The 25,995-nt window shown below is 37.1% G+C and overlaps 2 protein-coding genes across 7 annotated transcripts in view; both read right to left on the bottom strand.

Moving 5' to 3' along the window:
* bmpr1ba (bone morphogenetic protein receptor, type IBa) overlaps positions 1–6,381 on the bottom strand; it is an 81,521-nt gene extending 75,140 nt beyond the window's left edge. For 2 of the 3 annotated variants that reach the window (XM_067439601.1, XM_067439603.1), the window contains exon 1: positions 6,200–6,381. The gene's annotated coding sequence lies outside the window, so the exon portion shown is untranslated. The remainder of the gene's footprint in view (positions 1–6,199) is intronic. The other variant, XM_067439605.1, reaches the window with a different exon arrangement.
* A 3,152-nt stretch (positions 6,382–9,533) lies between these two features.
* The window catches only part of pdlim5a (PDZ and LIM domain 5a), an 86,255-nt gene continuing 69,793 nt past the window's right edge, over positions 9,534–25,995 (bottom strand). For 3 of the 4 annotated variants that reach the window (XM_067439599.1, XM_067439598.1, XM_067439600.1), the window contains 5 exons: positions 25,428–25,602; positions 12,282–12,462; positions 11,405–11,525; positions 10,962–11,077; positions 9,534–10,880 (listed from right to left, as the gene is read on the bottom strand). In XM_067439599.1, coding sequence (XP_067295700.1) covers positions 10,791–10,880; positions 10,962–11,077; positions 11,405–11,525; positions 12,282–12,462; positions 25,428–25,602 — 683 coding nt within the window. In that variant the 3' untranslated portion in view covers positions 9,534–10,790. The remainder of the gene's footprint in view (positions 10,881–10,961; positions 11,078–11,404; positions 11,526–12,281; positions 12,463–25,427; positions 25,603–25,995) is intronic. The other variant, XR_010904440.1, reaches the window with a different exon arrangement.

The following is a 25,995-nucleotide window of genomic DNA, read 5'->3' as shown; positions in this document are numbered from 1 at the left end:
TGCCTGTGTGTGTGTGAAAGCTCACATAGATTCAGGTCTCTCTCTGTTCATCCGTGACATTGGACCTACAGTGATATCAGTGAACTTGTTTTGATATCACATTCAACGGTGATGATACTTTTGTAAAATGCATTTCCGTAATTAATATAAAGCTGAAATAAAACAAAATATGAATATTAAACTAACTGAAATAAGTGTAATATATAAGTACTGAAATTACACATATATATATATATATATATATATATATATATATATATATATATATATATATATATATATATATATATATATATATATATATATATATATATATATATATTTATTATATATTGGGGCAAAAAAGTATTTAGTCAGCCACCAATTGTGCTCCCACTTAAAAAGATGAGAGAGGCCTGTAATTTTCATCATAGGTACACTATAACTATGAGAGACAGAATGACAAAAAAATCCAGAAAATCACATGATTTTTAAAGAATTTATTTGCAAATTATGGCGGAAAAAAAGTATTTGGTCAATAACAAAAGTTAATCTCAGTATGTTATACCCTTTGTTGGCAATGACAGAGGTCAAATGTTTTCTGTAAGTCTCTACAAGGTTTTTACACATGGTTGCTGGTAGTTTGGCCCATTCCTCCATGCAGATCTCCTCTAGAGCAGTGATGTTTTGGGTCTGTCGCTGGGCAACACGGATTTTCAACTCCCTCCAAAGATTTTCTATAGGGTTGAAATCTGGAGACTGGCAAGGCCACTCCAGGACCTTGAAATGCTTCTTACAAAGCCACTCCTTCGTTGCCCAGACGGTGTGTTTTGGATCATTGTCATGCTGAAAGACCCAGCCACGTTTCATCTTCAATGCCCTTGCTGATGGAAGGAGGTTTTTACTCAAAATCTCACAATACATGGCCACATGCATTCTTTCCTTTACACAGATCAGTCGTCCTGTTCCCTTTGCAGAAAAACAGCCCCAAAGCATGATGTTTCCACCCCATGCTTCACAGTAGGTATGGTGTTCTTTGGATGCAACTCAGCATTCTTTCTCCTCCAAACACCACAAGTTAAGTTTTTACCAAAAAGTTCTATTTTGGTTTCATCTGACCATACGACATTCTCCCAATCCTCTTCTGGATCATCCAAATGCTCTCTAGCAAACTTTAGACAGGCCCGGACATGTACTGGCTTAAGTAGGGGGACACGTCTGGCACTGCAGGAGTCCCTGGCGGCGTAGTGTGTTACTGATGGTAGCCTTTGTTACTTTGGTCCCAGCTCTCTGCAGGTCATTTACATGGTCCCCCTGTCATTTTGACCCCACAGGGTAAGATCTTGCGTGTAGCCCCAGATCGAGAGAGATTATCAGTGGTCTTGGTTGTCGTCCATTTTCTAATAATTGCTCCCACAGTTGATTTCCTTACACCAAGCGGCTTGCCTATTGCAGATTCAGTCTTCCCAACCTGGTGCAGGTCTACGATTTTGTTTCTGGAGTCCTTTGACAGCTCTTTGGTCTTTTTGGTCTGGACTGTTTGAGGTTTTGGACAGTGTCTTATACTGATAATGAGTTCAAACAGGTTCCATTAATACATGTTATGAGTGGAGGACAGAGGAGCCTCTTAAAGAAGAAGTTACAGGTCTGTGAGAGCCAGAAATCTTAATTTTTTGTAGGTGACCAAATACTTATTTTCCACCATAATTTGAAAATAAATTCTTTACAAATCAGACAGTGATTTTCTGGAGAAAAAAATTCTCATTCTGTCTCTCATAGTTAGACATGTGCCGATTTTCGATAATGCGATTTATCACGATAATGAATATGCACGATATTGTTATCGTGGGCACTTTAAAATATCGTAAATAATAATTTATTAACAATTTATAATTTTTTTATAATGCACTCAAGAATACTTTGCCCATCAACCGTATAAATGCTCAACACCGCTGTATTCTGCGTCAAAAGGACACGCGCTCAGATATAAACAAGCCCAACGTGCGTTTGCACATGACTGAACCGGTGAAGGAGACGCGCTGCTGAAGTGCCGCTCAGTGACAGCAGAGGGCGCTGATGAACTGCAGAATGCAGCCGGTTACCCCGGAAACCAGCAAACAAACAAAAAAACGCGTGTAGTTTTTAAAACAGCCATTCGTTTTTGTAATCTCAATGTTGTTCATCACAGCACCAAATACTTAATACTTAAAGACTTAATAGGCTATTTATTTTCAAATTTAAACATTTTTATGTTTTAATCTGGACTACAACATACCCTAATAATTAGAACTGTTCTGATTATTCATTAGTTAACTTGTTAATTCATTATTACCAAACTGACAATGAAAAATACTTATAAAGAATTAATCATTCTATGTTAATTTCTTAGTTACTTTTTAATAACATTAAAATCAAAATCAAAATAACTTTTTTTCACTTTAATCTGTTTGAAAATTGTACTTTTACAGCTCTGAAAAAAATCAAGAGACCACATAACATTTTCTCAATGAGGGGTCTCTTAACTTAACATTCAGTTATTTTTGTTCTTACAAAAAAAGTTCTTAAAGCTGTTATGCTATGACAACACTTTTTTTGGCAACTTATTTCAATATCGTGATAATATCGTATATCGTGATAAAACTTCATCAATTAATCGCAACATGAAAAATTGATATCGGCACATGCCTACTCATAGTTGAAGTGTATCTATGATGAAAATTACAGACCTAATAAAAGATGCTTTCATCTTTTTAAGTGGGAGAACTTGCACAATTGGTGGATGACTAAATACTTTTTTTATATTCTAACATGTTTCTTTAACGTTTTACAATTAAACAATCATGAAAGCAAACACACAGCAACTTACATGCAACATAGTGAAATCACGCTGTTTTAAACACCAATGACAGTGTAAACTGCACTCGAGTCAACAACTGTTTCTTGTGTTCATGAAAAAGTTGGTTCATAAAAGTAAAAAATCAAGATGTCTAATGGACACACACAGTCCAATTCCCCTATTATCCCTAGAGAAAGTTGCTCCTGTTGGGATTACTCTCTAAGTGCTGAAAGAGTAGAGGCTATCAAGATAGTGCAAGTTAACTCCTTATCAGAGCAGTTAAAAGTTTCTGTCGCTGTATCATATTCCCACCAGACGTGTCCCGGACACGATTCATCATGACAAAATCACCAGTGCAAACCGCCCCAGTTTGTTAAAGGAATATTCTGGTTTCAGCAGCACAAGTTTAGCTCATTCAACAGCTTTTGTGGCATAATGTTGATTAGCTCTACGAATATAATTCCCAGTTGTCTCTCCTTTACTTAAGAAAATAAAGCAAAAATCTGGGTTACAGTGATGCACAATGGAAGAGAATACTTAACAAAAAATTTACAATTCTTGTTTTGTACAGACTATTGTAATAGAGACGGAGTGCATTTAGGCCACGCCCACACACACACACACACACACACACACACACACACACACAATCCAACGCTCTCCATTGACTTTGTAATGCATGAAGTGGCCTCCTTGTCATTTCTGACTTATATTATAGCAAAAAACAGAACAATGTCTAAAAGCTGATATGAGACCGGGAGTACAATAAACACAGAACTAAGTTTTTATAAGTTGTTGACCCAAAAAAAACAAGCATTTAAAGAGACAAAAGTGGATCCAGGCAATAAGACGTGAAGCATCCGCAGGAAGAAAGGGTACATTTTGGGATCCTGACACTCAGTATGCCTATGTGTGAAGTAAACATTTTGTCACCGTTAAGGCAAATATCCAAATGTCAGTTTTATTCTATTTCCTGTCTCCTCCGGTGGGCATAGTTCTTCTCAGTGTAATACTACATCAGTATGTATCTACTTTTGTCTCCTTAAACCCTCGTTTCATTGGGTCAACAGCTTATAAAAACTTCAGAATTTTTGGTTCTGTTTTTTTTTAGCTTGTTTGCTCTACTATCTGTCACATATCAGCTTTTAGACATTGTTCTGTTTTTTTGTTATAAGTCAGAAATTACAAAGAGGCCGCTTCACGCAATAGAAAGTCAGTGGAGACGCATTGATTGTCCCCCCCCCCCCGGTGGGCGTGGCTTTCAGATTATGACGCGTGTCTCTCTGTCGCTCTGTCTCTATAGGCGTTTCTCAATGTCAAGGATGCTTTCTTAGAAGGACGGATCCTTCCAAGTCACTTCCTTCAGAGGCTAGGCGAGGCTCCTCTTTAGCATTCGGAGAACACGTAAATGGAACAGGCTAGCAAGTGCACGTCATTGCGTCATTACGTCAGTGAAAAGGTCCGTTGGCCATCAATAACGTTATTTGTATTTTTTAAATATCAATACAGTACTATTTTGTACCGGTATTTAAACGTTAAACTTTACTTATATTTACTACGGTTATAACAAATGTTTGGTAATGTAAATAAAAACATTGTGGCAAGCAGCGAGGTAAGGGACCGTGAGAGCGGGCCGGTGGAGTGATAATGAGCGGCAGCTGATCGCCACACCGGTCTCGGCTCACGGCAGTGACGGGAGTATAATTGGAGGAGCATGGAAGACGAGAGAGGACTAGGCCTGGACTTTATGTTATGGTTTGTTTGTTTTATAATGTGTGTGCGGGCAGTCGCCCGTGAGGGGGCTATTATAAAGTTGTTGAACGTTTGACGGTTCCCGCCTCCTTCCTTCCCATCTACAAACCCCGATACAAGCATATTTGCCCCGTTCACGCTCCGAGTCCGACTCCGGGAACGTCTGATAACAAAGCTGCGCGCATAGGATTGTGGGTGATTTGAGAACGCGAAGTGCGCGAAGGCTACTCATATGCATCCTTTCCTGTATATGACATATTTTTCGAACGAAGGACTCAGTCCTTGGTTGAATTCCGAGGATCCTCGACATTGGAACAGTCCTTCGTCGGATGTCGATGACGTAGCATCCTTAGAATTCTGGCTTCCGAGGATCCTTCCTTGACATTGAGAAACGCCTTATGTCTATTATAAATTATTTATCCATGCATATTATAATTGTTTTTTAAGATTCATGTGCCATCATAATCTGTCATTCATAAGATGGCAGCAGCAATAGCAAACGACAATGATTCAATCAAGTTCCAGTAGATGAAATTAAGTCCCGCCCTACATTTATTCTTGATTGAGAAGCCGTTTCACTGCGTCTGTTTCAATACTATAGCCACAAGACACAAACGATATGCATGTGTTAGCATGGGGAAAAGAGCAAATTAACTTATAGAAATATCTAATTTTGCAACTTCATTGCCATGACTGTGCACACCATAAACCATAAAACTACTGCAAAAAAAATGATTTAAACAGCTTCAAATAATTGAAATAGGCCTAACAAACACTTACTAACATACTTTTTTGAGTAAAGTTATTTCCAATTTTACAAATGTGTTGTAAAAATCTAAACGGCCTATAAATTTGATGATTTGCACCCCTTTAAATGATAAATTAATAGACAAGTTATAAGATCTTCCCACTGTTTGTCTGACCAATGGAAAACATGTATGGTAAAATTTGTTTGAAAACATTGCTCAAAAATTATTTTCTACATACAGACACAGAAATTGCAAACTTTAGCAATTAGTTAGTGTAAAATGCAAACTATAATGAACTACGTAATGATGTATCAGATATCATGGTATTGTGATATATGCACCATGGTACTGAAATGTATACTCATATACAATGGTAGTGGTAACTTACAAGATAATACAAATAATACCCATAACTGCGGTATATGATTAAAAAGACAGTAGTAAATTGCTTTAACTGCATTTCAACATTACATTGAATCATGTTGTCAAAAAGTACAGCAATAGTTAAGTGTTGGTTTCATAAACATGTAACGTTAGCCCAAGATACTCTCTAACAATTATTTATCATGGTAACCATACGTTTTCCTAAAATACCATAGCAACTGCACATGACGTAGCTCATATAGCCTAAGTTAATGATAAATCTCCTAAATTATGACTCTTATTCGAATTAAAAAGTACAATAGTAACTTATATCGGCGGAAATGTACCATGGTAAATGTTTTTAATAATGTAAAGTGCAACCCAAAAGCTAGTTTGACGAATCGTCATCAGGACACACCGGTTTAATACCAAATTTCATTGAAATCAATCGCAGTTCAGTCAGATTCATCACGAGACCGATCCGATCACTCCCCCCGGTTCAGAAAGGCTGGATTCTTACCCGTCCTGAAGAGGGAAGTCTCCGTGAGTCCGTGTAAAAGCTCCGCCACGGAGTCCGTGTGAAGTGAATGATCAATGATGTGTCAGTTCAACACAAATGTCTTCAGCGTTCGTCAACATCAGCAGCTCGAGACGCGCGGGAACTCCACGACACCAACTACCGGCGGCGCGCGCTCACCACATCACTGACTCGGACACGCGCTGACAGACGAACTCACCTACTCGCCTGTAATATCATGTGATGCATTTGATCTGATGAAGGGTATTTTGTTCACATATTTATTTTATAAAACGATCCTATAGCCTATTTATAATTACTATAATACATTATTGTAATTTATTAAATGGTCCCCTTAAGAACAATGTGCATTTACTTTTAATCTGTAACATTTTAGATACAAGTTTAGCATATGCAGGATGATGATACATCAGACAATGTGTTATTATTGGAAAAAAACAGGAAAAGGATAAACTTTTATCTAAAATACTAAATCAACTATTCTATTTAACATTTTATTTTGACAATTTAGTTCAATAACTGAATAACTGATGACAGACAAAGCAGAATCCCAGTAAAAGAGACAAATCTAATTATTCTGTGACTCATAGGCATATGAACATTTCCATATTTTAATTTAAAAATAATAGCAACACTATGAACATGCCTGTATGATATTCCAGGTTGTTCATAAGTTAAATTATAGGTTGTGTGAACTTGTCCCAATCAGCCGACCCATGCATACATATCATACAAGGAAAAAACATTTAATTACTGGTAAAATACGACGATTGAAATGTACGAGCCTGAGTGTTGTCTGTAGAGGTCCACAGATTTGGAACGAGCTTGAGGAAAACCTTAAATCGTTGCATTCTGTCTCAATTTTCAAGAACAACCTTAAGGAAAAACTGCTTTTAACATATACTTTTTGATCATTTTCAAAGTATTACATTTGTGCTGGGATCGTCTGTTTGTTGTCTGTTAGCTGTAGTGTTTGTCTTGTTGTATTTATATTTATTTGTGTTTATGGATTGTTTTTTGTTCTTGTATGTTTTATGTTTGTATGGTGTAATCGGGCCCCCTCCTAAAAGCTTTCAGTAGCTTCTTTGGGGTTTCCCATTTTTACACACAATAACCTTTCTGTAATTATTGTTAATTTTGTCTCTAAAATGATAAAGTGTGGGAAATAAATTCTTCAAATCAAAATCAATCAAATCATGTATTGAACAATTTCACTTATCTAACCAAAAGGTTGGTTGAAAATGAAAGTGAAGATGTCTGAAAAAAATGTACATCTAATTTATGGAATACAGAATAATAACCCCAATAATTATTAAATTTAAAAAATATAAGACTAGTAACAACTTGTCACTTGGCACCTTATGTCTAGGCCTCATGTGCCAATGATCGTTTTTTTGTTCAAAATACTCTAAACTTTTAATTTTTACTCAAACATTGACATGTCCACAAACCCCTTTTTAACAAATAGACACAAAATACAATACATTGGCATAGATCGCTATTTTCCAGAGACACAAAATTAGATTTCGGCTGACTAAATCTCACAAATGTTGATATTCAGATTAAATGAATATCAAAAATAGCGTAGCCATTCATCAGAAGTGCTGAGATGAGTGTCCTCTATGGTCAGGAGAAAAAAAATACAGTCGGGACCGGGGGATCATCTTGCCTCCACTTACACTAACATGGAATTGATTCCCATTTTGATATTAAAAAAAGATCAGTTTCTAACATGGGAGAAAAGTAAACAATAATCAATGTCTGTGAATCGGCAAACTTCCCTCAAAAACAGAATGTACTCCACTCATTTTACTGTTTATTTTCCCTTTTACTTGAAAAGTCAAAAATAAAACATTAAAATAATAACAAAAGTAAAAAAGATGTAAGATGTACAGTTCTCCATATATGTTTTGTTACGCATTTTCTGCTTGAGTGATAATTGTAGGATAAAGTTATAAATAAGAGGTAAAAGAATGAATCGATAAGACGGCAAAGTGCTGACATTTGGTTTTTATTAGGCTTGTATAAAAGCAAACATGAGTTTTAAACGCGTTACAAAAACAGAAATCATTAAAAGTGCAAATCTAACATTTTATCATCACTTTCAAAATCAATAGACATAGAAACAAGCATTTCACATGATACTATCCCACTATCCCAGAGCTTTTAATAAATACATTTCCCTTTAATTCACTTTTCCAAATGCATAAGATGTGAAAGACAAAAGGAGCCGTTTGGAAGAGGCTGTGTCAAGCTCTGGAAATGACACAAAAAGCACCATTAAATGAGTCCATATTCTTCTATAAAGCCCTCGTGTGTTCCACAGAAGAAAGGAAGTCAACATGATGACAGAATGTACATTTTTCCTTTAAGAACAGCAGATCATTTCATTATATGTTACTACTCTTTTTGATGAAGTCTTTTTAGAAAATTTGGATGAATCTGTTCAATTCATACGGATTAGTTTTATCTCTTTATGAACTTTTTGATGCGTCAGAGCTATAGTTGGGTAGCTGTCAATAGAGGGACAGAAAGCTCTCAGATTTCATCAAAAAGATCTTCATTTGTGTTCTGAAGATGAACGAAAGTCTTACGGGTTTGGAATGACATTAGGGTGAGTAAATGATGCCAGATTTTTCCTTTTTGGATCATCATCCGCCGAACAGGTAAACTCATGGTGAATGTCTAGCACAACATCTTTGTTTCTCCTGGAACAGCACTCCAATCAATCAATCAATTAGATTCCTATCAGTTTACAGATTATGTCAAGTTTATGCTTAAAAACAGGTTAGGAGCTTGTGTTTTTCACCATCATTTCCCTCTGATTCGAGGGAAAAGTTATGGGTAGGATTAGGTTTAGGGGTAAGACAAAATTTTCAGAGAGGAATGTTGCTCCAAGATCAACAATTTATGTTGATTCAGGAACATGTCTTACTTGGCAAAATCACGGTGACCATAAACTCATCTACACACTAGTCGCTTTCATTGCCTCACTGTGTTTATAATCACACTCTTGCAAACTATTTTCACTCAAACTTTCCAACTTGCAGATTTTAAATAAATATTGAAAGAGTTGTTGGAAACTTGTTGTTAGTGACATTTAAGTTATGCGATTGTGGTGAGGTTTGTTTAGCTTTTGCTTCTGGTGATTGGATTAAGGCTGCGAAATTCATTCAATTCATGTTAATTTTAGTCACCAAGTAATAGTCCAAAATTGCAATAATCCTAAAGCCAATCAAACAATCCTATTTGCTTTTTTGACGAAGGAATCAGTTATGTGAACTTCCACGTTTGCTACAGCTTACAAAAATACATCATCACAGCAGCACAATATTAGATAAATTAATGTGCATTTCCTCTCAAGTATGTTCTCATTCCAATTGTTTTGGTCCTTACACTGTACAAAAATAAAAAATAAAATAAAAAAATAAGTGTTTGTGCTGCCTTAAAATGTAAAGTTTAGTCATTTTAAATATCCAATTTGTCACATAGTATAACTTCACATTTCAAGTTGAGTAAACGTAGAATTTCAGAGCAGCAGAAACACTCGAGGCCCTATTTTCACAATCTGGCCGCGTGGTCTAAAGCGGATGGTGCAAGTGCAGTTAGGGCGTGTCCGAATCCACTTTTGCTAGTTTAACTAAGGGCAAAATGGGTGTGTGGTCTGAAAGGGTTGTTCCTAGTCTTTTAATGAGTCATGGGTGTTTTTTGGGCGTAACATGCAATAAATCAATCAGAGTCTCATCTCCCATTTCCTTTAAAAGCCAGTTGTGCTCACACCATGGCGGATTCACTAACCATATGGTGGAATCTGTGAGTGGAAAACCTAAACACTTTTTCAGAGAAGAATTCTTTTATTTTTAATAAAAGGATTATATTTTTCATATTATTTATATATTATACATTTATATATTTTAATGTGTGCTACTGCGCATCCCTGTGTGTGTAATAAGCGGAGTGTATGCATGTTGTGCGCCCACCTATAGGCGCATATTACTAACACGCCCTTTAAACAACACAAAAAAGTACTGCGCTATTGACTTTAGAGCAGGTTTTTGTTGGTTAATGGCAATGTCGTTTCAGTCCCTCAAAATAGCAACACACCAACAATGCACCTAAACACACATCTGGTTTTCAGACCAGCACGCCCGTTGGTGAACAGATGGGCGTGAGTGCATTTGCTATTTAAACAACATGGGCACAGAATGTGAAAATAATAACTGCGTCAGGCGAAAACTCGCAAAAAACTCTTGCGTCACGCCTGGCGCCACATTGCACTAGGTGTATGAATAGGGCCCTAGCTTTTTTGAAGTTGAAACAACCTTTACTTTAACGCAAAATAATGCACAAATTGCTGTGAAGTGAGAGGGTTAAAAGAGGAAAGAAAAGATGAAGAAAAACTAAGTTTCAAACACCAGCTCAAACAGCCAGCAATGACCTTCAAACAGATCATTCTTCATTTCAACCCTCAGCAGAACTGCTTTTACTTTGAGTATTTGTCATTTATATTGTTGTAAATATCTGTTATTTACATTATTTTTTGCTTATACTTCAACAGTTATGTAGTGTGTTTTTATATTTTGAGAGTGTGAGCATGTTTTTTGCAAAGCGGTTTGTTCTTTTTGGAGAAGAAGGTCTGGCCCTCCAGACTGACGCTGCAAACCTGAAGAGAACAACAGACACTCATCACACAACACTCAACGAATAAACAAACACTCACAGACAAACCTGAACGCACACTTACTGAGCACACAAAGCAGGTGTCGTGCCAGGTGCCGCCCAGGGCCTCCAGAAACTTGTCTCCTGCTTCTATTGGGAAATCACAGCCACGGCATCCCGTCCCAAACCGACTGTAGTAATCTGAAAAGGAATTTATTAACAGGAATAAATTACATTTTAAAGAATATTCAAACAGAAAACTGTTATTTTCGTGTATGCATGCCGTTAACTAACAAGATAACACTTTATTATAGACGTGTCGTATACCACTGACTAATGGACATTACTTTGATACACTCATCTCTGGTGGATAAAAGAATACTTCAGAAGATTGAAACAAGTTCATTAAAACCATATGTACTGTGAAAAGCACTACACAAATAAACTTGACTTGAACTGAATTTCATGCAAAAGGGTAGTTATCAATAAATAACAGAAGTCTACGGAAAGCAATAGACAAACAAACACCTCTCTCGCAGTACGGCTCTCCATCCTCGAGGTGAAAAGTATCGTTTCTTATCGGCTGCTGGCAGGATGCACAGAGGAAGCAGTACACATGCCAGGTCTGCTTGAGTGCATTGATCACTTCCTGTTAAAACACATCATCCTCATCATCATCATCATCATCATCATCATCATCATCATCATCATCATCATCACCATCATCATCCTCATCGTTACATATACACTTCCGTACAGTCTTGGGTCAGCTTCTGCTCACCAAGGCTGCATTTATTTGATTTAAAAATACAGTAAAATAGAAATATTGATAAATATTATTACCATTTAAAATAACTATTTTCTATTTTAATCCATTTTAAAATGTAATTTATTCCTGTGATCAAAGCTGAATTTTCAGCATCATTACTCCAGTCTGTCACATGATCCTTCAAAAATCATTCTAATATGATGATTTACTGATATTTCAAAAATATTCCTTATTATTATCAACGTTGAAAACAGCTGTGCTGCTGAATATTTTTGCAAAAACTGTCATACACTTTTTGTGGATAGAATAGAAATCACATTATATCAAGTCACAATATAATATATTTACATTAAGTCACATTATAAATGTTGTACTGTCACTTCTAATCAATTTCATGCATTTTTGCTAAATGAAAGTATTAATTCCTATTTTAAAAAACATCTCATTGACCCCAAACTTTTGAACAGTATTGTACATGCATAAAATGAAGAAAAGAATGTTCAAACAGTCCTAAAAGACATATTAATGTCTCTGTGTGTGTGAATATATTTGTATAACCAAGCCAAAAGCTCAAGCATTTGACAGGCAGTTAGAGATAGAGTATATCTCATGTTTATGAAACACACAGTGACGGACCCCCAGGATTTTGTGCTGGCAGCGCGCGCAGGTCGGAGCGAAGAACTCTTCGTAGCAGTGTTGGCAGTAGATGGAGCCCTGTTCCTCCACAAAGCCCAGCTCGCTCAGAGACACGCTGCAGTGAGCGCATGTGAACTCCTCCGGGTGCCATGATTTCCCCATCGCCATCAGGAACGGCCCCCTGAAACACACATGCATGCAAATCAATCATAAAACTATATATTATACTTATATTTGCTTAAAGCTGGATATTTATATATATATTTAATCCAGCTTTATTTGCATAAACATAACAGTTCACTCGTATATCTCTTTATATAAAGTCGCATATTTAGGTATATCCAACTTTATCTGAATATATAACATATATAGAATATCAAATCTCAATACTTGCTATATTATCACCCAGCTCTAATCTGTGAAGATATGAACATATTATAAACATTAAAGGGTTAGTTAACCCAAAAATAATAATTTGACGTTTATCTCCAAACCCAGGGCATCCAAGATTGTAGGTGTGTTTTTGACCTTCTCTGGCGGAAGTAATGGCGTGGAGAATACTAGATGAGATTTGCCTGCTATGAGGTAAAAAAAATAAAAAAATACTGCTGGGTGTCTCGCAGAAACCGATCGGTTCATATTTTAAGAGCTCAATGTATCAAGCCACAGGGTTTAATATGGATTCGTATGTATGTGTTTTTTACTCTCATAGAAAAAAAACCCATTGACATTCATTATACTGCAACGGTCGGAGTTAAAAATCTTAATTTGTGGTCTACTAAAGAAACAAACACACCTACATGTTGGATGCCTTGTGTTTAAGCAGATAAACGGGTGAACTATCCCTTTAAGATCACGATTTTCTGTAAATCTGCTTTGAAACATTATGTATTTTGGAAAGTGCTATTGAAATAAACTTGACTCGACTTGTCTAGAGAAACTGTCACAATAAAGACAGTTTTCCATTGATCAGACAGACAGGAAGTGCCACAAACAAACAGAGACAGACTGCATTTTTTAATTGGCACATAAATTACACACTTCACCTTCAATCACTAATGGCTTCAGCAAAGATCTGAATCTCAGAGGTAATTTAGTGCGCTGGTGAAACAGAGAATAGTGTGTGTGTGACAGTCTGGTGTAATGCTTACTCTCATGTGGAATAAATATTCAGGGTTTAATTTGCTAAATGAAGGCTCTGTGAAAGGAGACTGATCCTAATTACTGTCTCACACTGACACACAAACGTGCGCACATACACACACACACTTTGTGGTGACTCTACATAGACATAATGGTTTTTATACTGTACAAACTGTGTGTTTTCTTGCCTTACACTAATCCTACCCCTTAACCTACCCATCAGGTGATTCCCCATGAGTCTGTGTGTATTTAAGTTCAAGTCCCCACCGGGATAGAAAAACAGGAACACACACACACACACACACACACACACACACACACACACACACACACACACACACACACACACAGGTAACTAAGTCTACGCTTTCTCATCTCCTTTGCCGGAGTGTGTGGTGTGGTGTCTGGTGTGTGTTACACAGGTGTGTGTTTCTTGTTGGATAAGGTAGCCGTCGTTCGCTCTGTGAAAGTAAGAGTTTAGTTTAGAGTGACTATTGTTATTAAATATCGCTCTTAAGCTAATCATCTCATCAAAGTGAAAGAGAGAGACAGCAGGAGGACAGATGGAGAAACAGAAGCTCTAGAGAGTCACTATTCATCTATGAAGGAAATGAAGGAGATTTAAACTTCTGACACATGATTGTTGCTTGATTTTAGTATAGAGTTACTTACAGGAGCTTGTTTCTAAACAAAACAATACATTAAAAAGCACAAAAATATTTAGCCCGCACAAATAGCAAAATAAATATTTAATTGAAGTTTATTAAAAAATGTATAAGTAGTTTTTTTAATGAACTAATGATATTCTATTAATAATAATTATACAGATATTGGAAGAAATGAAAAGCCCATTTATGTTAATATAAATAATTGTATTTATTTACATAATTTTTAATTATTACTGAATTAATTATATTAATATATTTTATAATTAATAATGATATATATTGTCAGAATTAGACTGTTTATATTAATACTCTTTTATATATACTTTGTTGATTAATAATTATATTAACATATTCGATTGACAATAATTAGACAGATATTGGGAGAACTAGCCCATTTATGTTTATATAAATGTTTTCAATAACTAGTTTGATATTTAATGAATTATATTGATATATTTTATTATTAATAATCATAGAAATTTTAAGAATCAGTCCATTATGTTTATATTATACATTATATTATTTATTATAGTTATATATATATAGTTACTTTGTGTAATTAAATTTATAGTATTAATATATTATACTAATAATAATAATTATTATTATTAGGGCCCAAGCCCTGAAAGGGCGCAGAGCCCTATTGTTCTTCTAAGGATTATTATTAGGGCCCAAGCCCTGAAAGGGCGCAGAGCCCTATTGTTCTTCTAAGGATTATTTTTTTTTTTTTTTTTTTTTTTTGTTATTATTATTTATTATTTTTTTACGCGACTATTTGGGCATTTTTGGGGCCCTTCCCATGCTCGAAAACTCTTGAAACTTTGCACAGGCATCAGAATGCGCGGCCATCAGGGCCGGGCTGAGGCTGGGACCCGGGCGTGGCAGGGGGGCTCGACAGCGCCCCCTAAAGTGGGCTCTGAAAACGTGGTCTATAAATCAAACACACTTGCACGTACATGTATGAAACTCGGTACACATATAGAGCTCATCGGGCCAAACAACTTTCGTGCTCTAAGTTATGCGTCAGCCAAACAGGAAGTGAGCTATTATGGGTTGTTCGGAAAACGCATGCTGTGGAATTTGCGATACTCCTCCTAGACGATTCACCCGATCAGGACCAAACTCAGTCAGCATGAAGTCAAGACACTGAGGATGCCAAATTGCGAGCAACTTTTTGATATCTCAAACGGTTTGGCCGTGGCGAAGAGACGAATTTATGGCGAGAAAAAGGAAACAGGAAGTGTATTATAACTTCTGCATACATTAATAGATTTTGATGAAACTTCAGCTGTGTGTTTGTTGTAAGAGGCCGATCACATGGATATGACTTTTGTGAGTCAAAGTTATAGCGCCACCAACTGGCAGCAGGAAGTGTGTCACTTTCAAAATTGCTTTAAATCCCCATCTTATTTTCACCCGATTTACTTCAAACTTCATCAGTATAATGTCAAAACATGGCAGATATAGACTTTTGAATGGATTCCTGGTTCTTGAAATACTGTTGTCATGGCAACGTGTCAAAGTCTAATAATCTTTTTATGTGTTTTTGAGACACTTATCATGCTTGAAATTGCATGAAACTCAACACACACATCAGACATGCTGTCCAGAAGATGCAAGCAAAGATTCAGAAACGGGCGTGGTAGAGGGGCTCAGTAGCGCCATCTTTTGTCCAAAGCGGGGGGTTAGTTTTATCTACAGTCACCAAACTCGGTATATATATTGTAATTTTCGAGCTGGACAACTTTCTAATTTACAGTCATTAGCTCTGACCAACAGGAAGTCAGATAATCTGGTTTGAAAATGAGAAAAAGTGAAAAGCGAGCTCTGAGTTTTTACCTTCTCATCAAAAGCGATTCATTCAATCTCCTCCAAACTCGGACAACATGAAGTAAATATACAGAAGATGCTAAAATGCGAACGGTTATTGGATATCTCAAACGGTTTTCCCTTAGCATAAGCCTAAAAAAGACAAAAGAAGCACACACGTGCCTGGTTCATAAATAAGGCTATACTCCCACCTGCTGGTTATTCTCTATATCACACTGGGTGTTTTTTTTTTTTTTCAACACTTATGCTCTCACTTAAATGACCAGTAGAGGGCAATATTGTATAAGTTTTCAAGCAAAAAACCTTGCCTCTGTGTGTGTGTGTGTGTGAATGATTTTCTAGCCTGGTGGGGACTTAAACCTGAATGCACACAGACTCATGGGGACTTCCCAATGGGTAGAAAAGCTTATAAATCAGACAGAATGAGTTACTTTGAAAATGCAGAAAGTTGTGTGATGGGTAGGTTTATGGGTAGGGGCAGTGTAGGAGGACAGAATATATGGTTTGTACAGCATAAAAACCATTATGTCTATGCCGAGTCCCCAAAAAGATAGTGAACCAGACATGAGTGTGAGTGTGTGTGTGTGTGTGTGTGTGTGTGTTGGGAGGGGGAGGGGGGAGGGGGGGGGGGGGTGGATGGGCTGAGCTTATAAGGGTTGCCTGCAGCATACTTCAGCATTACTACTGTGCGTGTGTGTGTGTGTGTGTGTGTGTGTGTGTGTGTGTGTGTGTGTGCGTGTGTGTGTGTGTGTTATTTTTTCTAGCCTGGTGGGGACTTCAACCTGAATGCACACAGACTCATGGGGACACGTGTCACTGATTTCTACAGTGTGTGTGTGTGTGTGTGTGAGCCACTCTTCTGTCTAAATTACCTCTCAATGTTGTGCTTTTGCCTGCATTAAAGGATTAAACATATTCTGGGTTTGAATAAAAAAATAAATGTATAAAACCAGTTTATTTGTAGGGCATTGAGAATATTGTTTTATATAATTAGTTACCCCCCCCCCCCCCCCAGGATCTGTGTGTGTGTGTGTGTGTGTGTGTGTGTGTGTGTGTGTGTGTGTGTGTGTGTGTGTGTCTGGAGGGGGTCTCTCTCACTCTGTGTGTGTCACCTTGTCTCTTGTTTTTTAATAATTTAACAATTTCATATAGGCTATCACAAATATCTATCACTTTATTGTGAAAAATAAGTAAAAAACTAAAACATATATTATATCTTTAATTAAATACTGGTCTTCTGAACTTACAAAATTTGAGCTGCAAAAAATACATTTGCACATAATTAAAAGTGATATCCTAATACTTTTAATTGTTTTCTATAACATGGGCTTTAAAGAAGGTCATGTGCTGTGTTTGCAAAGATCACGTATGACACCTCTTTAAACTAATTATTTATTGATAGAATTTAAATGGATAAAAAATAATAATTTCACATGATCTTATAAAAGTGGATGTTTATAATAAAGTTCCATAAATTATATGCACGCATATTACTCTTACCTGACACTGATATTAAAATCATTGTTGCGGTCTCTGTGATTTGGCTTAATTTATTTTTAAGAGAAGTGTAAGGATAATACAACTTCAGCATTTGGACAGTATTCTGCACTCATTTTGAAATTGACATTTGACATCATCTGACATAAAATTAATGAATAAAATGTAATTGATCTCAGAGATGTGAGTGTTGTGGTTCCTGGTCATAGCAGCACCAGTTGCTGCAGTTAATGAGGTGAATTCAAATGACTTTGACATAGTCCCTTTATTTATTTTTTCCCATATTAAATGCCTATTGGCCTTCTGTGCACAGTTAAGCTGATGCCACCGGGGTGGCGGTGCCCCCGGCTTGGGCCCGTCATCGCTGCTCGCAGCTTTAATTATTATTATTATTATTTATTATTATTTTTTTTACCGACTATTTGGGCATTTTTGGGGCCTTTCCTATTCTCGAAAACTCTTGAAACTTTGCACACGCATCAGAATGCGCGGCCATCAGGGCCGGGCTGAGGCTGGTACCCGGGCGTGGCAGGGGGGCTCGACAGCGCCCCCTTGAATGCGAGATTTAACTTGGTCCATTAATAAAAAACGCTTGCACGTATATATATGAAACTCGGTACACATATAGAGCTCATTGGGCCAAACAACGATAGTGCTCATAGTTGTACGTCAGCCAAACAGGAAGTTAGCTATTAAGGCTTGTTTGAAAACGCATGCTGTGGAATTTGCGATACTCCTCCTAGACGATTCACCCAATCAGCACCAAACTCGGTCAGCATGAAGTCAACACACTGAGGATGCCAAATTGCGAGCGACTTTCTGATATCTCAAACGGTTTGGCCGTGGCGAAGATATGAATTTATGGCGAGAAAAGGCAAACAGGAAGTGTGTTATAACTTTTGTATACATTAATTAATTTTGATGAAACTTCAGCTGTGTGATCGTTGTAAGAGGCCGATCACATGGATATGACTTTTGTGAGTCAAAGTTATAGCGCCACCAACTGGCAGCAGGAAGTGTGTCACTTTCAAAATTGCTTTAAATCCCTATCTTATTTTCACCCGATTTAGTTCAAACTTCATCATTATAATATCAAAACATGGCAGATATAGACATATAAATGGATTCCTGATTCTTGAAATACTGTGGTCATGGCAACGTGTCAAAGTCTAATAATCTTTTTAGGTGTTTTTGACACTCTCCCTTAAATGACCAGTAGAGGGCAATATTGTATAAGTTTTCAAGCAAAAAACAACTTGCCTCTGTGTGTGTGTGTTTTTCTAGCCTGTTGGGGACTTAAACCTGAATGCACACAGACTCATGAGGACTCGTGTCACTGTAGGGACCTAAACTGAGGTCCCAATGGGTACAGAAGCTTATAAATCATACAGAATGAGTTCTTTTGAAAATGTAAAAATGCAGAAAGTTGTGTGATGGGTAGGTTTAGGGTAGGAGCAGTGTAGGAGGACAGAATATATGGTCTGTACAGCATAAAAACCATTACGTCCCCAAAAAGATAGTGAACCAGACATGAGTTTGTGTGTGTGTGTGTGTGTGTGTGTGTGTGTGTGTGTGTTAGTGTGCGTGCTAAAAAGATTACCTCTCAATGCTGTGCTTTGGCCTGCATTAAAGGATTAAACATATTATTCTGGGTTTGAATAAAAAAATTAATGTATAAAACCAGGTTATTTGTAGGGCATTGACAATATTGTTTTATATAATTAGTTAAATAATTGTGGTAATACAAATAATTATTAATAAAAAATATAAATATAAAAAAACATTATCTCCCCCCCCCCCCCCCCTCTGTCAGGATCACTCTGTGCGTGTGTGTGTGTGTGTGTGTGTGTGTGTGTGTGTCTGGAGGGGGTCTCTCTCACTCTGTGTGTGTGTGTGTGTGTGTGTGTGTGTGTGTGTGTGTGTGTGTGTGTGTGTGTGTGTGTGTGTGTGTGTGTGTCTGGAGGGGGTCTCTCTCACTCTGTGTGTGTGTGTGTCACCTTGTCTCTTGTTTTTTCATAATTTAACCCTTTCATATCATAGGCTATCACAAATATCTATCACTTTATTGTGAAAAATAAGTAAAAAACTAAAACATATATTATATATTTAATTAAACACTGGTCTTCTGAACTTACAAAATTTTGAGCTGCAAAAAATACATTTGCACATAATTGAAAGTGACCTATTATATCCTAATACTTTTAATTGTTTTCTATAACATGGGCTTTAAAGAAGGTCATGTGCTGTGTTTGCAAAGATCATGTATGACACCTCTTTAAACTAATTATTTATTGATAGAATTCAAATGGATTAAAAAATTAAATTTCCCATGATCTTATAAAAGTGGCTGTTTATAATAAACTTCCATAAATTATATGCACGCATATTACTCTTACCTGACACTGATATTAAAATCATTGTTGCGGTCTCTGTGATTTGGCTTAATTTATTTTTAAGAGAAGTGTAAGGATAATACAACAAAGGACACTGAAGATTTGACAGGCATTGACAATATTTTTTTAACCTGAATGCACACAGACTCATGGGGACTCGTGTCACTGTAGGGACCTAAACTGAGGTCCCAATGGGTACAAAAGCTTATAAATCATACAGAATGAGTTCTTTTGAGAATGTACATTTAATTTTTTTTGTTTCAAATCTTGTTCAAGCGGAATCAGACTATGCCTCTCTCTTTCTGTCTGTCCTTACCCTCCCCCCTCCCCCCTCACTCTCTCAGGCTCACTCTGTGTGTGTGTGTGTGTGTGTGTGTGTGTGTGGTGGGGGGGGGTCTCTCACTCTGTGTGTGTGTGTGTGTGTGTGTGTGTGTGGTTGTGTGTGTCACCTTGTCTCTTGATTGTCATAATTTAACGCTTTTATATCATTGGCTATCACAAATAGCTATCACTTTAGTGTGAAAAATAAGTTTAAAAAAACAACACAAAAAATAACATATCTTTAAAAAATATACAGGCCTTCTGGACTTACAAAATTGTGCATGTATATTACTCTTACTTGACACTGACATTGAAATCATTGTTGTGGTTTCTGTGATTTAGCTTTATTTATTTATTTATTTAAAAAAATTATTTTGAATGCCACACATATTAAAATAAAACCATGCATGCTTTTAGCTGCATAAGACTGGTGAACAAACAGAATCTACAGTAGGTCAAAAACACATAAAGAGAAGTGTAAGGATAATACAACATCAGCATTTGGAAAGTATTCTGCACTCATTTTGAAATTGACATTTGACATCATCTGACATAAAATTAAAGAATAAAATGTAATTGATCTCATAGATGTGAGTGTTGTGGTTCCTGGTCATAACAGCACCAGTTGCTGCAGTTAATGAGGTGAATTCAAATGACTTTGGCATAGTCCTTTTATTTTTTCCCATATTAAATGCCTATTGGCCTGCTGTGCACAGTTAAGCTGATGCCACCGGGGTGGCGGTGCCCCCGGCTTGGGCCCGTCATCGCTGCTCGCAGCTTTAATATTTTATTAGGGCCCAAGCCCTGAAAGGGCGCAGAGCCCTATTGTTCTTCTAAGGACAATTTAGCTTTTTCGACTATTCGGGCACTTTCGGGGCCCTTATCATGCTCGAAAACTCTTGAAACTTTGCACACACATCGGAACCTGCGGCCATCAGGGCCGGGCTGAGGCTGGTACCTGGGCGTGGCAGGGGGGCTCGACAGCGCCCCCTAAAGTGGGGTCTGAAAACATGGTCTATAAATCAAACACACTTGCACGCACATGTATGAAACTCGGTACGCATATAGAGCTCATGGGGCCGAACAACTTTCGTGCTCTAAGTTATGTGTCAGCCCAACAGGAAGTGAGCTATTATGGGTTGTTCGGAAAACGCAAGCTCTGGAATTTGCGATACTCCTCCTGGACGATTCACCCGATCAGCACCAAACTCGGTCAGCATGAAGTCAAGACACTGAGGATGCTAAATTGCGAGCAACTTTTTGATATCTCAAACGGTTAGGCTGTGGCGAGGAGACGAATTTATAGCGAGAAAAGGGAAACAGGAAGTGTGTTATAACTTCTGCATTCATCAATTGATTTTGATTAAACTTCAGCTGTGTGTTCGTTGTAAGAGGCTGATCACATGGATATGACTTTTGTGAGTCAAAGTTATAGCGCCACCAACTGGCAGCAGGAAGTGTGTCACTTTCAAAATGCTTTGAAATCACCATCTTATTTTTACCCGATTTACTTCAAACTTCATCAGTATAATGTCAAAACATAGCAGATATAAAGCTGGTAAGCACTTCCTGATATTGTATATTCTGTTGCCACGGCAACACATCAAACTATAACATTCTTTTTCGCTCCTTTTGAGATTCTTAAAATGCTTCAAATTACATGAAACTCAACACACACATCAGACATGCTGTCCAGTAGATATGGGCAAAGACTTAAAAACGGGCATGGTGGAGGAGCTCAGTAGCGCCATCTTTTAACAAAAGTAATGCAATCTTTTGTCAAAAGTGGGGGGGTTAGTTTTATCTTCAGTCACCAAACTCTGTATATATATTGTTCTCTTTGAGCCGAACAACTTTCTAATTTACAGTCATTAGCTCCGACGAACAGGAACTCAGATATTTAAGACTTAAGGTGTAAGGACCTTATTGTAATTGCTAAAACCATCATTTTTCTTTTCCCAAATGAATTACATTTTTGAGGGCCTAAACACGCATGAAAACTCATGAAACTTTGCACACGCATCAGAAGTGGTGAAAACATACATCTGATATGGGTTTCAGAATTAGGTGTGGCAAAATGCTTCGATAGCGCCACCTACAAAATTTAAATTAAGCGTCATTCGCGCTACGTTTCATGTATGAGTATGAAAATTCAGTCGACGCATTCAGCAGCCCAATACCTACAAAAAAGACCCAAGGCGCCAAATCTGAAAAACCAACAGGAAGTGAGATATTTTGAATTTTCTTCGGCAACACATCAAACTATAACATTCTTTTTCGCTCCTTTTGAGACTCTTAAAATGCTTCAAATTACATGAAACTCAACACACACATCAGACATGCTGTCCAGTAGATATGGGCAAAGACTTAAAAACGGGCATGGTGGAGGAGCTCAGTAGCGCCATCTTTTAACAAAAGTAATGCAATCTTTTGTCAAAAGTGGGGGGGGGTTAGTTTTATCTTCAGTCACCAAACTCTGTATATATATATTGTTCTCTTTGAGCCGAACAACTTTCTAATTTACAGTCATTAGCTCCGACGAACAGGAACTCAGATATTTAAGGCTTAAGGTGTAAGGACCTTATTGTAATTGCTAAAACCATCATTTTTCTTTTCCCAAATGAATTACATTTTTGAGGGCCTAAACACGCATGAAAACTCATGAAACTTTGCACACGCATCAGAAGTGGTGAAAACATACATCTGATATGGGTTTCAGAATTAGGTGTGGCAAAATGCTTCGATAGCGCCACCTACAAAATTTAAATTAAGCGTCATTCACGCTACGTTTCATGTATGAGTATAAAAATTCAGTAGACGCATTCAACAGCCCAATACCTACAAAAAAGACCCAAGGTGCCAAATCTGAAAAACCAACAGGAAGTGAGATATTTTGAATTTTCTTTGGTAAATTGGTGCAGTTTTTGCTATTGCCAGACGTTGTATTTGAACAAACTCCTCCTAGAGATTTAGTCATATCAACATCGTATTTGCACAGTCTAATCTAAAGGCCTTTGTGGTGTTAAATTGGGAAGATCTTGAGTTTTCCCTGAAGGGTGTGTCTGTGGCGGCCTCACAAATGTTGATGTTTCGCCATGACACAGGAATTTGTTGTACCTCAGGCATACAATGTCCGATCTGCCTCAAACTTCACATGTTTGACAAGAGTCCTGGCCTGAAGACATCTACATTCCAATATTCAGTCAAAGTTATAGCGCCACCGACTGGCAGCAGGATGTCACTTTTTGAAAAAAAATGTAAATCACTGTCTTACTTTCACCCGATTTACTTCAAACTTCATCAATATAATGTGAAAACATGACAGATATAGACATACGAATGGATTCCTGATATTTTATATACTGTTGCTATGGCAAAGTGTCATTTAAATTATTTTTTTGGGTGTTTTTGAGACTTAGCATGCTTGAAATTGTGTGTGTGTGTGTGTTTGTGTTTATGTGTGTGTGTGTGTGTGTGTGTGTGTGTGTGTGTGTGTGTGTGTGTGCGTGTGCGTGTGCGTGTGCGTGTGCGTGTGTGTGTGTGTGCGCGTGTTTTCTATACATGGGCTTTACAGAAGGTCATTCTGTTTTTGAAAAGACACGTCTTAAAATTAATTATTTACTGATAAAAATCAAATTGATTTAAAAAGTAAATTTCACATGATTTTCTAGTTTATAAGTTGTCTGGGTATCACCAGACCAAGCTCAATTTAAGATTTGATCAATGAGCATTATTTGAATGACTCTGTATGCAATTGGATAGTCAACTAAACAGACTACTAAACTCGCCAATAGCGTGCCAGGTGAATAAGTTAGTCTGTGATTTGTTCCCGCAAAAGTGTAACAGAAGCAGTAGAAATGAATGTACAGGTTTTCAGACTGTGTTGCAGGGCGAAGTCAAATCGCTGGCAGATCAGGCTGGGTTTACCCAGTCAGTCTAAGTAAATTTTATAATAAAGTTTATAATAAACTTCCATAAAATTTAGACGCGCATCTTACTCTTACCTGACACTAATATTAAAATCATTGCTGCAGTTTCTTATTTCTTAATTTTAGATTTAAAATGTTTTATTGGATGCTACAAATATTGAAATGAAAGCATGCTTAATTGCATAAGATTGTAAATAGCTAAGGTAGGTCAAAAACACATGTAGAGAAGTGTTAGGATAATACAATATCACCATTCGGACGGTATTCTGCGCTCATTTGAAATTTATGTGACATCATCTGACATGAAACTGATTCATTAAATTGAATTGATCTCATAGATGTGACTGTTGTGGTTCGTAGTCATAGCAGCACCAACTGCTGCAGTTAATGTGGTGAATCCAACTTTCATTTGTAGGGCACTAACAATATAGTTTTATATAATTCGTTTAACAATCGTGTTAATAAAATAAAAAGACCATGAATTAAATACTGGCCTTCTGGACTTACACAATTTTGAGCTGCAAAAGATAACTTTGCACATATTTGAAAATTACCTATTATATCATATTTCATTAGAATTCATCTATATTTAAATTCCATCATGGGTGTGGCTTGTGGTCATAGCGGCACCAGCTGCTGCGGTAAATGTGGCATATTTGAGCGATTTTAAAATACTCTCCTGTTTAAATGCATATTGCCTGTCTTGCACAATTTGCCTGAAGCCACCGGGGTGGTGGTGCCACCGGCTTGGGCCCGTCATCGCTGCTCGCAGCTTTAATTATTATTATTATTATTAATAATATACAAATATTGGAAGAAATATTCCATTTTAGTTTATATAAATTATTTTTATAAATATTTTTTATAAATATTTTTCTTCCTTATAATGCATAGGCAGCTCACTATGTATTAGCAAATAATCATAAAGAGCAGCAGATTTGAGGGTAAAAAGGGTAAGTGAGAGGTCGGAGGCCTGTGAGGAAAGCTATTAAGTATGAACATGACATTTTCATGGTGACACTCTAATAATGATATTGTGATTTTATGACTATGACATCCTCTAATACTGTGCTGGAGGTGCAAAGAAAACGAAATGTCAATGTCATTATGTGTTCAATTAAAACTGGAATAACATTTCTCGACTGACAACAATGAAACAATAGTGCATGTTTTCATCACATTCATTTTGCATTATACAGTTTTTTTATTGCATATTAATTCCAAAAGCGAGTTAGTTTCCTATTTTCAAATGGTAAACATCATTGTGTAGCCTTATAAAAAAAACTCATTTTGGACCAATTCTGACTCAGCATCTTACAAAGCAGAGCAGAAATGGCCTATTTGATTGAATACTTGTCTGTGTACCTGATAACCATGTCGCAGTGAGCACACATAGGAGTGCGTGTCCCAGCAGGGATGTGTTCTGCCATCTGGACCAATGAGGCCTCGTCTTTTGGGTGTGGGCGGGGCATGGGGCGGTCTAAGGCGGGGCCCAAAGGTGTACTGTTGCTCACAACACCAAACGTGGGAGTAATGAGGCCTGCCAAAAGACACAAACACTTATTAGAGCTTTGGCTTGTCTGAAGGTGCGTACGCTACATGCATTCTTTCATACGTCTACAAAAACCTATGCATATAAATATCCCTCTATACCTTAATTAAGAATTTGGTTTAACACAGTTACTGCCAAAGGAACAAATCATCTTTTGTATATATTCTTTTTGGCCCGTGGTACGCCAAGGGAGGGAGGGCCTCAGAGTATGGAAGTATTGAAATGAAGTATTATTACTTAACCCTACAAATGTAATTTTGTCTTCTAGTGGAAGAATGGCAGTTAAAGCCATCATGAAATAAAATTTGACAACTGTTCTTTTTTTCAAGGAATTTTGCAGTATTTATCATCCAAAACGTATTTGTGCACGTCGTTATTTTT

The sequence above is a fragment of the Pseudorasbora parva genome, chromosome 3 (genome assembly GCF_024679245.1).
Source record: "Pseudorasbora parva isolate DD20220531a chromosome 3, ASM2467924v1, whole genome shotgun sequence".
Taxonomy (NCBI): Eukaryota; Metazoa; Chordata; class Actinopteri; order Cypriniformes; family Gobionidae; genus Pseudorasbora; species Pseudorasbora parva.
Note: the sequence above shows the minus strand (reverse complement) of the source record. Positions and strands in the feature narration are given on the sequence as shown.